General features: G+C 49.5%; 1 protein-coding gene across 17 annotated transcripts in view; it reads left to right on the top strand.

The window, feature by feature from the left end:
• SORBS1 (sorbin and SH3 domain containing 1) overlaps nucleotides 1-13,478 on the top strand; it is a 280,510-nt gene that overhangs the window by 149,186 nt on the left and 117,846 nt on the right. For 9 of the 17 annotated variants that reach the window (XM_075534904.1, XM_075534902.1, XM_075534909.1 and 6 more), the window contains exons 3-5: nucleotides 4,316-4,368; nucleotides 8,764-8,832; nucleotides 11,591-11,686. In XM_075534904.1, coding sequence (XP_075391019.1) covers nucleotides 4,359-4,368; nucleotides 8,764-8,832; nucleotides 11,591-11,686 — 175 coding nt within the window. In that variant the 5' untranslated portion in view covers nucleotides 4,316-4,358. The remainder of the gene's footprint in view (nucleotides 1-4,315; nucleotides 4,369-8,763; nucleotides 8,833-11,590; nucleotides 11,687-13,478) is intronic. The other 8 variants (XM_075534905.1, XM_075534903.1, XM_075534910.1 and 5 more) reach the window with 1 other exon arrangement.

Raw genomic sequence — 13,478 nt, 5'->3', positions numbered from 1 at the left:
AATCCAATCTGGAGGAAGGAATGGTATCGGAGCTTAAAATCTGAACACCAGTTTGCAGAAGGCTATGGATGATGGTGGAAGCCCACTAGCCATTTTCAGGGTCCCTACACGAATCTCCTTTGACTGAACTCAGGAACGTGAATATATAGTCCTGCTATCAGAGAGTATTGTAATGTCAATTAAAGCAAATATAGTTGGGTTAAAATGTAACACCTTATTTGATCTCTCTTTTGATCCGTTTTACTGTTTCACCTTTTAATATTTCTGCTCTTTCCTTTTTTAATTGGAATTAATACATATATCAAATCATTTCATAGTTTAACACATTCAGTGGAATTGTGCATTTGCTACCACGATGATTTTCCACGCATTCTTTTTCTATATGGACCCCTTGAGGTCATCACCCATTTACCCCGCCACCACCTCTGTGTCTCCCTCCCCCGAAAACTCTTGTTCCACTTGCTGACCCTATAGGTTCATCAGTCCTTGTTTTTATACCCCAAAATGCTTGCTTTTCATTTGAGGCTTTCTTGTGTTTTATTTTGTCATTGTTGTTGATTTGTTGCTTGTGTCTTGTATAATTTTCTGTATTTGAAATCTGTGTTAGTCCAGATTGACTAGAGAAACAAATCCAGAGACGCTCATATATATATGAAAGAACTTTATATCAAAAAGTAATTGTATATTAAGAAGACGTCCCAGCCCAATCCAGATCAAGTCTGTAAGTCCCATATTAGCCAACAATTCCAATATTAGTCCATAAATCTCTCTTCAGAGTCACGCAGCACTTGGAATGATGCAAAATACACGAAGATCACTGGCCAGTGGGTGCAAAGTCTTGTGGATCCAGTGGCGATAGAGAAATCTCAGCACTGGCACAGGTCTCCACTTGGCTCCTCCAGCTGTCCGAGTGTGTCTCTTCAACAGGGAGGTGAAGCAGAGAGACAGTGTGGCCCACATCCAGGGAGAAAGAGAGAGGAAGTTCCCAGAATCCTCATGAAAAGGCCACACCCACAAGAAGGCATCATCAGTCTTGACAAGCTTGACAGCTTGCTTGACAAGCTAGACTCCACCCCTACACTTTTTTATCAAGTTGACATGCAACGATGTAACTACCCCCAAGTTCAGGATAGGTAAATCTATAGAGACAGTAATTTGATTGATCATTACCTAGGGCCATGGCACTGGGGAGGTCAGGAAATATGGGGAGCCAACAACAGTAAGTAGACGAAAGAAGAACACATCCTGAAAATTGATTGTGGTAATGACTACACAACTCTTGAATATGATTGATCTGTTGAACTGTATGATATGTGAATTATATGTTAGCAAAACCATTTACAAAAATAAGCTCTCAGTCAAGGGTGGGGGCGTGGTGGGGGAGTTCAGAACTCCCTTCCATGTAGTCAGTTCCAACTCATAGTGACCCGATAGGATGGAGCAAATCTTGTCCTGTGAGTTTCCGAGACTGTAACTGTTCACTGGAGTAGAAAGCCTCGTCTTTCTCCCACAAGAGCCCCTGGCAGTTTCGAGCTGCTGACCTTGAAGCTTTCAGCCCAACTTGTAACCTCCTACACTCTCCGGGTGATTTCTTATGGATCGAAAAAGATAAAGCAAGCAGAGGCCTTCCGTATCTGACGTCGGTGGGTCCTTGTGTGTGAGCTGAGACATCCCGTGGGTTTGGCTCCTAGACCGTCTCCCTTCATCTCTTCCTTAGCCTGAGAACGCTGCATGGCACACATTTGGTTTTAAACGTAAGATGAATTAAACTCAGCTTTAAAGAGGGAATTCGTAAATGAACTAGGGAGTCTTATTACAGTGAAACATTATACCGCCACTAAAATGAAGGATACCATGACTGTGCAGAAACCTAGGAGAAAAATTCAAAGTGTCTCCTTTAAAAATTAAAGCTCAGAACTTCCTAAATGCTGATGAAGCCTATAGATACAGGGTAGGAAGGACTGCAGAGAAAGGCAAGAAGTTTCTGTTACGGTGGCTTCATGGTTGAATCCGAAAAATGCCGTCTGTCGCATTTTAAAAGTTGGGTAAATAGTAACATTTAAAAGCTGGATAAACAAAGCTTATTTTTAAAATAAAAGTATTGGGTGATACCACGGCAGCCCTTTGGTCCTGCGAGGCCACCTGTGGGAGCAGCGAGACACCGGGAAAGGACGCCGTCCTGCACCCAGCCCCGTCGGCTGCGCCTCTGGGATGGAAAGGCGGCTTTGGAAGGGCAGTCTCTGGGTGCATCGACAGTGACAGAGGTCCAGCTGCTGCTGAGAGGAGCTGCCGAGAAGGACATTCGAATGATTTCCTTTCACCTTCAGGTTTTCTCCTTGCCGGTCATTTCCAAGGGCAGCAAGTAGGTCAGGAAGGAAATCCGTGCATGCCTCCAGAGTGTTCTAAAGCAAAGGCAGGTATGTGTCTTTATAACAGACCTGCGATACTGCCTCTTGCCCTCTCTGTTACAGAATTCATGACCCAGGGGGTTGGTTTTCTCTACATCAGTGCCTCTCACACGTAGAAGTACAGAGAAATCACCTGGGGATCGTGTTAAACTGCACATTCTAATTCATTCGGTCTGGGGTAGGATCTGAGCAGTTAAAAAAAATTTTTTTTTAATGATAAACACAGGGAAGAAATGGGAAGAGCTATATAGTAGAGATCGCAATCGCAATTAATGTCTGAAATAAAAATGTGTATAAACGGTTGAACAGAAAACCAGTTTGTTCTGTAATCTTTCATCCAAATTACACTAAAAAGGTGTTTGTTTGTTTTTATTGTCTACATGTGAAAACAAATAATGGTGTTGCTTTTTTCCCTCAAATAGGTAGTATTGCAATCCTAGGAAAACCGCAGTCATCGTACAAGTGAAATCCTATCTGATTTGTTGGCAAGTAACTTTTGAGTCGGTTCTGATTCCTAATGGAATGCAAGGCCTCTGGGCCCTGCACCACCCTCACGGTGTGACGCTGTCTGAGCCCCTGGATGCAGCCCCCGCGTCAGTAAGACTTGTGGAGGCTCTCCCCCCTCTCAGCGCATCCTCAAGCAAGCATGATGCCTTCTCTGGGGATGGTCTCTCCTTGTAACACGCCCCAAATATGAGATAGGAACGCCTGTCCTTCTTCTAAAGCAGGAACATTCTGGCTGTCTATCTACCAAGACAGACTTGTTTATTCTTCTGGCAAAAGAAATAACAGGCCACAATATTAAATGACTAATTCATATTTTTTGAAATCCAAAATAATGAATAAAAATTTAAGGGGAAATGATCGTAGATGTTTACACACACACACATACACACGACATCTTTAGCCATCGTCGCCATTTTAAAATGTAAACTTCAGTAACACTAACCAAGTTGTACAATCATTATCACTATTTTTTTCTAAAAGGTTTCATCCCCTCTTTGACAGTCACCCCCCTCCCCCATAACCCATAAGCTATTTCCCCGCCTTGATATTTTGTGGTATTCGAATGATTTGTGCGTCTGAAGCATAATGTTCTCAGGGTTCATCGACGTTATACCACGTATCAAAACCTCTCTCTTTAGGGATGAATGCTGTTACCTTGTCTGTGTACACCACCTGTTATGTGGGCGTTCTTGCGTTGGTGGACAGGTGTATTGCCTTGATCTCTGGCTGTTCCGGACAGCACTGCAGTGACCACTGATGCACCGAGCCTTCTGCATCTTTAGTAAGCTCCTGGCTGATGAGAGTGCTGCAGGCCTGGGAACCACAGCTAGGATGTACTTCCCCAGGACCTGTGTGTCCTTCTGGCAGCTCAGGGCATATGCAGTAGTCTTTGTTGGGTTCAAATGATTTCATGTATTTAAAGCACTTGGAACATGTCACTGTGCACAGTCTGGTATGTAATTGTTCACTAGTATTATTAATAACTTCGGATCATGAGTTTGTGATGCGAGTCCCCCTCTCTGTCCTGAAATGTGGCTTTTCCCTTCCCCTCTACTTTGACTGTGTGCGCGCACGGCACGCGAGCCTTTTCCTAGAATGCTGAAGCCGAGGGAGATCTGGGATGGGCTCACAGTTGAGTGGCTAACAAGCCCGAGTGCAGCGGGTGGGGGGGGGGGGGGGGCGGGGTGTGCTCAAGGTCCGGCCGAGTGAGTCCTGTGTCGGCTCTGCGGCAGGAAAGCTCACGGTGTTTGTACTTTTACTGCCAAAGAAGATAAAATAGGGTGTTCTCTTCTTAACTAATTTTCTATGGGGCTCCTGCAGCTCTTGTCACAGTCCACAGACTCGGGGGTTCTTGAACCTGCTGCTCATGAAGTTCATGCGTGCCGTTTGCTTTTCTGCAGAGATCCAGGGCCCCCCTCGCAGAAGACCTGTCCTGTCATCACCATGAGCTCCGGTAAGTCACTTTAAACTGGTCATTCTGTCCTTTGAAAATCTTCTCTTGGAAACGTCCCTAGATTTCCCATTCGCTCTCGCGGCCTCCAGCACTGGTTAGCTGGTCTTCAGTTACTGATTCCTGGAGACTTGTTTCTCGCCAGTGCCTTGCGTGCTGGTTGGATTTCTTCCTTCAGTGTCACAGGTTCTTGATGATGTGTTCACTCTTGAAGCGGTTGCACATTGTCCAGTTCTTTTTTGGAACAGTGACGGTGTATTCCTTCCATCTTCTTTTGATACTTCCTGCAGAGTTCCATTTTTTCGCCGTAGAATCCTTCAGTATTACAGCGCAAGGGTTGAGTATTTCCTTCAGTTCTCAGCATGATGAATGTCGGGCTTGTTCTGCCCCTTTCGTTTTTCTACCTGCAGTTCTTTGCACATTTCACTATAATGCCTTACTTTCTTTAGTTGCCTTTGGGGATTTGAAGTTCAGCTCTTGGACTTCACCATTGACTTTAGATGAGTGCAGTCAAGACCAGGTCTCAATCTCTTCTGACATCCACTCTGGCCTTTTCTTTCTTTCTTTCCTATCTTTTTAATGACTTTTTGCCTTCTTCGTGTATAATGTTTTGGGGGCCTGAGGTTCTGAAATGTTTGAACAAACTCATGCAGCATCGGAAGCATATTTCTAAGACATTTGGAAGACAGCCACCTGGCCAGAAGACTGGGAAGAGTTCTTCATTTGTGTCCATTCCAAAGGAAAGCAACCCAATATACTGCAGAAATTATTGGACAGTGTTTTGAATATCACTTACAAGTGAAATCTTACAGAAGTTAATTTTTTAAAATCGCTGTCACAGTGCATCAACAGGGAGCTGCCAGAAGAGTCCGTGGCATAAAGGGATAGCATTGCTGATGTCATATGGATCTTTGCTGAAGGCGGAGAGCACCAGAAACACGTTTATCAGTATTTCATTGGCTTTACAAAGGCATTCAACTGTACATCAGAACAACTTATATGGTTAACATTGAGGAGGCAAGAGTTTGCAGAACACTTAATTGTGTTCTTGAGAGGCCAAGGGGAAATCATTCCAACAGAACAAGGGACTATTGAACAGTTTAAAATCGGAAAGATGTGTGCCGGTAAGTGTGTCTTTCACCACACTTAATCCAGTCTGTTTGCGGAGTCAGTGATTCAGTAAGTTGGACCACCTGAAGAAGAACTCGGCAGCAGGATTGGAGGAAGACTGGTCAGCAGCCTGCGATACTGAACTGTGAAATGAATGGAAGCCCTTATTGATGAAGACTGAAGCATACAGCCTTTCGTGTGCATTATAACTCAATGTAAAGAAAAGAAAAATGCACGTAACGGAACCAATAGACAACATCATGAGCACAGAAAGGACGGAAATTGTCGAGGGTTTATTTCATTTTACTTGGAGCCACACTCAATGCCCATGGAAGCAGTAAGTAGCCAACAGATCAAGAGATGTGCGGCATCGGGCAAATCTGCTGCATAAGACCTCTTTCACATGTTCATGAGCAGAGATGGCCCACGGAGGGCTGAGTTGTGCCTGACACGTCATCGTATTTCCAGTTGCCTCATGTGCCTCCCAAACTGGATAATGAATAAGAAAGGAACACTGAAGAAGATTGCATGCATGTGAATCATGGTGTTGGCAAAGAATTTTGGTTTTGGCAAAGAATATTGAATGTGCTCTGAGCTGCCAGAAGGACACACAAGCCCTGGGGACGTACAACCAGAATGCTCCGTAGAAGCACTGTCTCCTGTACCTTTGACATGTGATCATAAGGAACCGAAAACTCCAAAACACAAACCGACTGCCATTGAGTCGATTCTGACTCACAGCAACACTGTAGCACAGGGTAGAACTGCCCCTGCGGATTGGCGAGACTAGCTCTTCACGGGAGTAGAAAGACTCATCTTTCTCCAGCAGAATGACTAGTGGTTTTGAATTGCTGGTCTTGTGGCTCGCAGCCCAATGCATAACCACTATGGTGCAAGGGCTCCTACATCAGCAGGGAGCAGAGCAGGAAAAAGATCTCGTGCTGGGCTTGGTAAGGTGGGGGGTAATGAAAAAGAGGAAGACCCTCCACAAGATGGATTGATATGGTGGCCTCAACCGTGGGCTTGTAAGGATGGTACAGGGCCTGACGGTGTTTTAGTCTGCCCTACGTAGGGTCGCTGTAAGTCGGAACCAACTCTACGGCACCCAACAGCACCCATTGAGAAGCCTCAGTGGCATTTTAGTTTTTAAACTGGAAGACTTGGATGACAGCCCAAGTTTTGACATAAATCATCATCATCATTGCCGTCCTTGTTGTGTATGATTTATTGAGCACCAACTCATGGTTGGGAACTGTGTGCTTAAATGCACCATGTCTTTCATTTTGACAATCATCCTGTCCTTGTCTATGTTTAAGAAACTGATTGAGATATAATCAGCCTAGGATACACTGCATCTGTTTTCATTATGCACACACCTCGATGACACTGAGTCCTAGTGACTGCAGCAATAACGCACAGGTGGGGGAGTATAAAAAGAGGAGCCGATACCAAGGGCTCAAATAGAAAGTAAATGTTAAAAAATATTAATGGCAACATATGTACAAATATGCTTGATACAGTTGGTGTATGGATTGTGATAAGAGCTGTAAGAGTCCCCAATGAAATGATCTTTTAATTTAAAAAAAAAGTAGAGAGTTTGTCATCATGTCAGAGTATAAGTGGATCCTACCCTTTCTGTACCCAGGCTGGTAGAGCAGTTGGCTCACCCTTTTGCTTTGCCGTTGGCAATAAAAATCCAGACTTCAGCAGATGACCGGGTTTGAGTATTTTATTAATTATTTTATACTTAAACAGAGAGGATGGTTTGCTCTTGAACTGCCAGCCATGCAGATGGCAACCCAACACATTACTACGATGCCACGAGGGTTCCCTATAGGGTCTGAGTATCTTCAGTTTGGGGCTTGGCGGGGAGAGCATGGGCTGGAGAAGGCAGTGCAGGGAACAGATGCTCTTGATGGATTGCCAGCCCTGGCTTCCAAGCAAGGAAGTTTCCATCTGCAGGCAAAGGCCCACCTTGGCTTCTGAGAGTACCCTGGAAGACTCTGAGACCCACAGGCTGGGTGGCGGTGGCCATGAGCTTGACTATGTGGATGTCACAGTGAATGCCCTCCTGCTTCAGGGACCTCCTAGAATGGCATTCCTTTTTTTTTCCCCCCTAGTTTTTTTCAAAAAATCATTTTATGGGGGCTCATACAACTCTTATCACAATCCATCCATCCATCCATGGTGTCAAGCACATTTGCAGATTTGTTGCCATCATCATTCTACAAACATTTGCTTTCTGCTTGAGCCCTTGGTATCAGCTCCTCATTTCCCCCTTCCTCCCCATTCCCCTCTCCCTTATGAACCCTTGATAATTTATAAATTATTATTTTGTCATATCTTACACCATATGACATCTCCCTTCAGCCACTTTTCTGTTGTCCATCCCCAGGGAGGAGGTTAAATGTAGATCCTTGTGACCGATACCCCCTTTCTATCCCTCCTTGCCTCCACCCTCCCCGTTTGGCCGCTCTCACCACTGGAGACCTGCATCCTTCCTGGAGTGTTACCAGAGACCTCTGTCATTTAACAACAAGCATCTTCACGCCCTCTTAGCCACACCCTGAGCTGTGCAGGTGAGAGGGCGTTAGGAACCAGGAGGACTGCCGTACGTCACCGCATTCCCTGTGTGGCCTCGATCATGGGGTGTGCCAGCAGTCTCATCTGTAGAACGGACCAGCTCATTGAGGTGTGATGAGGATTCCAGGAGGCCGCCTGAAGCATCGGGGCTCACCGGGGACATGCTTGCCTTCTACGTGGGAGACCCAAGTTTGATTTGTGGCAAATGTACTATCTGCACTGCTACCACCTGCCTGTCGGTGGAGGCTCTTGTGTTGCTATGATACAAAACAGGTCCTGGCAGAGCTTCTAGCGTCTAAACTAAGATGGAGTAGGAGATAGACCTTTGTTAGGAGAAGCTATTTGGAGGAAATTACGTAGGTTGGTTTTTTGTTTTAATGCCAGGAAGGAAACCGCAGCAAGAGGCAAGATAACTTAGATTATCCACAACACACTCCCTCCTCTAACAGCTCTTGTGTCTTCCCTGACGGGGCCACACAGCATGCTCAGAGCACTCCCTGGACGCCTTAGGGACCCACTCCCACACCCAGGAAGTCTGCGTGGGGTGGGACCAGGAGGATATGCCTGGGGGTGATGGATGGAACCACTTGAGATGGGCCGAGGCAGGTCCTCGGCCACTGTCCCGCTCCACTCCATCGCCAGCCTGGGCTGCGCGGGACGCGGCAGGATGTGGGGATGTGTGATCATATGCTCCCTTTCTTTCAGAATGTGATGTTGATGCTTCTCAGGCCGTGGTGAATGGGTTGGCACCAGGCAGCAATGGGCAAGAAAAAGGTAAGGCTTTCGAAGAGAAACCTGGGCTGAGTCCTGGACAGCGTCCCGTTCCAGAGGGACCAGGGTGCATCGGACCTGGCCTGATGAGGCCATGAGCAGGAGGCCTGCTTCGTGACCCCGTGAGCACACGCGTGCATCTCACGAGTCTACTACCTTCCCGTACTGCGAGATCACAGTGCTCAAATACTGGCCCTAGCTCACAGGGCAGGGATGCTGTGTAAATGGTAGATCAGATACCTCGAAGGAGGTGTGCTTCATGCCAGGTGGCTACAGCACTGGTCAGTCTGAAGTCATCTTACCATTTCACCCTGCCCAGTAGCACAGCAGGGATGCCCTTCAGAATCCCAACCCAGTGCAGTCTGTTCTTAGAGTTGCGTGTGTGCTTTCCAAAGCGTGTGTGCTTTCGGTTTTTAACACTTTTTGAACGAAAGCCTTCAGTGTGAAATCAGTGGTGGGGAAGGTGACCTTCAAGGCCCTGCTTGTCCCGGATGCTCTCATCCTGACACTCAGCGGAGCTCCACAAACAGCCGGGCAGATGGGCAGACGGGTGGGCAGGCTGCGCTGTGAGAGAGCATTCAGATGGCGTGGGAAGGCCTGGGTTCCAGCCCCGAGCAGAGAGGCGTCTTGGGAGGCCCTTTATCTTGGCAGCGTGAACTTCTCGTCTGTGAGAGGACGACTTTGGAGGGTCTGCGGTGGCGATGACCATGCTCAGAGTCTGGGTTCCAGCGGTTCTGTGAATCGCCCATCCGACAACACTTTATGGTATCAGAACAGAAGGGCAACCCGTCCGGATGCTGGGTATTTAAAGCAAAGTGCAACAGCTGCCAGAGAGTAATTTCGGAGTTTGGCATGTTTGGCCTCTGACTGTCATTCCCGTCTGGTTCGGCAAGTATTCTTTTTGAGACAGGGCAAGATGTACAAGACATAAACTGCTGGAGAGGGAAGACATACCAGGCAGGAGGAGGGGGGAGAGGGACCCTGTTTGGTCTGGGGGTGGGTGGGGTTTGGGGGTGGCAGAGTCCTGTGTTCTGTGCCTCTTGGTTTCCCTGCCCAGTTTCCCTCCTCTGAGCTTGCAGTGGCGCTCTGCCTGCTGTGTTCTTGGTGTCCAGCATTCTTGGTGAAGCTGGATGTAAGGAATGTTGGTGAACCGTAGTGTGGTGTGAGCACCCCAGCTCCTGGCCACTGAATGGAGGCCGACTCGCAGTGACCCCTGTGTGTTTCCGAGGCTGGACTTGTACAGGAGCAGAGAGCTTCATGTTTTGGAGCTGGCTGGTGGTTTCCAACTGTGGACCCTGCAGTTACCTGCCTAATGCATCACCACTATGCCACCGGGGCTCCTGCACTGGGTGGGCACAGGGCGGGAGTATGTGAACATCCAGTTAGAAATGTGGGGAGAGATGGGGGTTCTGATGCTTTCAAACCCCGTGGGGCCACCCATCGCACCCCTGGGAACTTTTTTAGACAAGAGACTGAAGAGGGAGGGAGGGTAACAGATAGAAGTGGGTCCCACTTGGTCCTTGGTAAGACTCCCTTTTGTCTTTCCAAAGAGGGGGCAGGTGTACCCTGAGGGACATCGGATCAGTCAGGAGAATTGCTGTGCCCGCTTAGTGGTTGGAGTATGGTTATTAGGCACTCGGCTACTGTCTGGCAGACGCCATGCATAATGGGAGGGCCTGGGGGTGGGGAGGGGGGCACTGTCCTCTGCCGAAGTGCCGCCCTCCCCCCTTGGAAAGGCACTGACAGGCTTTCCAGCACAATGGCTGATTCTTCAGCAAGTCTTGCTTCTCAAACAGCCCTACCCCGCAGCCATTATCTGTGGCCACAAGACCTCTGGGCGGCACCCACCGGAGGGGCAGGGACGTTGGCACCACAGAGCATGTGTTTCAGCTCTCTGCATTGCCTGCATGAGAAACCGAGGATGAGGGGTTGGGTGGGGTCTTGCAACCAGCTTGTACTGGGAAAGAGGGTTTGGGGATGCGCCCACCATTGAGTCTGCAGCATCTGGGGAGGCAGGGAGCCCAAGGTCGGTAGCCTGGACCACCCAGCGCTGGAGGACACCAACCAGCCTGCCTGCATTCCGGCCAGTGACCCCAGCAAGCTCAGCTGGGAGTCTGGATCCCAGCCTGTGTCACTTGGGTGGTGCCCAGGGTCTTGAGTTTGCAATTGGATGCTTGGCGCCCTCTTGACTTGGGAAGAGTGGCTTTAAGCAAGACCATCTGCAGCCCGACAGATGGGGGCTCTGACTTGCTGGGGGCAGGAGGGATATGATTGGTGGAGCAGACCCAGCATCAAAGAAATGATGCTGTGGGGAGGCATCTGTGATGGTTGAAGGGACTGGGCAACGGATGGACTTGATCTTTTCTTTCCTTCTCTCGTCTGAGCCCCATGGGCCATGACTGGCTTCCTTGGGCCCTCCCCTCAGAGTGAATGCTCTCCCCTTCCTCGGCTTGCCAGGCCATCTGTGCCTCTGTAAGCCTCTTTATGCAGAGCCCTGGCAAGCTCTTGGTGTGGCAGGAGGACAGCGAACAACCCTGACCCTCCAAATCTGGGGGGTGGCTTGAGAAAGAGCCCCTATGTAGTGGTTTGTAACCAGAACCGGGAGAAAGCAGGTTATTTTTAATCGCAGCGTCCATGGCTCTTTGTGTTATTCTTCTCGTGGGGGCGACTTCCTCCTATTGTCCCTGCCCAGTTCCTCAGCAGCCTGAGTGTTTCCCAAATGTTCCCTCTGGATGCACCATTTACCCTTTTGTGTTTTCAGCCACTGCCAGCCCTTTACGCGCACGCTCTATTTCGGCCGTTAAAATAATCCCCGTGAAGACAGTGACAAACTCTGCAGACCTAGTCCTCCGTACAGGTATCTCTCCTGGGCTCGCTGGGCTTCTTTCCCGAGTCTCAGCCGACCATGCACGCTGGGGTCTTCCTCCCTTCTAACAACGACTTAGACGCTTCATCCCTGCATGCTCTCTCCCACTTCCTTGTGCGTTTCCTTCGTGTGTGTGTGTGTGTGTGTGTGTGTGTGTGTGAGAGAGAGAGAGAGAGAGAGAGAGAGAGAGGCAGGCACTGAGCACAGCTGCCTGGCCTCTCCCCTCTCTAGGAGAAGGGACCATCCAGAGGCCAAGCTGCTCTGTCTGAGGTCCACACACTTGTCCGGCTCTCCCTGCAGCGCTCCGACCCCCAGGACTTGGGTTTCCAGCCCCGGCCCCTCCCAGGATTAGTGTGGGCCTGCGGAGCACCTTGGGGTGGCCGGACCATGCAGCAGCTGCCTTGGACACCAAACCTGAGACTCTCCTCTGTGAAGGCCCGGGGGCCACCTCCACTCCACCTGCGGCCACTTCCTGCCCGTCCATCCAGGGAGGGGGTGCAGTCTCCATGTCCTCTCCATCTCCAAGTGCCTCCTGTGCCCAGCCCGCTCCACCTCGCCCCCAAAGCTCCCCCTTGGGGGGGATCCTGACCCCTGGTTGTCCCTGTGGATTACAGGGTAGGACTGAGAAGGCCGCAGGGTTTTCTTGGCTGGGATCTGTACCGAAATAGATTGTCCAGCCTTCCTTCTGTGGAGCTGCTGAAGGAGAAGTGAGGGGACAACTGTCCGTCCTCCACCCACCCCCCCACCAAGGGACGCACATAACCTTTCCCCAGTGCATCAGGTAGAGTTCATAGCAACCTTACAGGCCAGCTTCGCACTGTCTTGTAGTCTGCGTAAGACTCCCTTTCTCGGAGCAGCTGGTGGAATTCACCTGCTAAGTTCTATGAGAAGCTGAGTCTTTAGTCCCTGCACCACCAGGGTGCCCGGGTGAGGCAGACAGACAAGGGTGTTTTCAGGAGTTGGACACCCCTGGCCATGCACCCTGGGACCTGTCGATAGGCTGCACCGTGTCCTGTGGAAATGGCTGAGAACCAGCTTCCCCGATCAGTGGGTGACATCAGTCACTTACCATCCCAATGGGATTGGACCAGTCAGATGCTCCATCATCCATTGTGTTTCTGTGCTTGGCTTTCACCGCAAGGACGCTGACAGGGCAGATCTCTTCTGTAGCCCTGATGGGCGTTGTGGCTGAGCTGTCGGCAAGGGCAGGCTGCCAGCCAGGAGAGCTGGAGACAAGAGGCTTTGCTCCTCGCTGCCCTGACCCAGGAGTGGGAGGAGGTAGATGCCTGAGCCCACCTCCTTCTCAGAGCCCCCTTGCACATTAGCCTCTCATCCTAATCCTAAGTTTAGACCAGGAATCCTGGCAGTGAAAAGTTTGCAAAAAGCAACCATAGGGTTCATTTCAGCCGAGCTGCACAGAAAGAAGAATGTGTGTCTTCTAGGACCTTATAGGACACCAGACATGGGCTGCTTCGCTCCCCATTGCCGACTCAGAACCGGGTTGGTTGAACTCCGTGTACGGATCAGGGTCTGTTACCAGGCCACTCTTTAGACTCCAGGAGCCGGGTGTGGGGCAGGGGCTAGGCAGGCTCCCCTGGGGGCAGCAAATGCTTTCCATTGAAGGAGTTCATGCTTCCAGGTGTTTTCTTTTGGAATGTGTGTGGCGGTCTCTCCCAGGATCTTTCTCTCCAGGCAGGGTCTCGGTCAGCCCGGTCAGTTCCAGGGTCTTGACTTGGACTTGCTGACACGGGAGGGCTGCGTGGGTCATCGTTTTCCTCAGGAC

Source organism: Tenrec ecaudatus, chromosome 16 (assembly GCF_050624435.1).
Source record: "Tenrec ecaudatus isolate mTenEca1 chromosome 16, mTenEca1.hap1, whole genome shotgun sequence".
NCBI classification, from domain to species: domain Eukaryota; kingdom Metazoa; phylum Chordata; class Mammalia; order Afrosoricida; family Tenrecidae; genus Tenrec; species Tenrec ecaudatus.
This window is presented reverse-complemented; position numbering and strand designations above follow the sequence as displayed.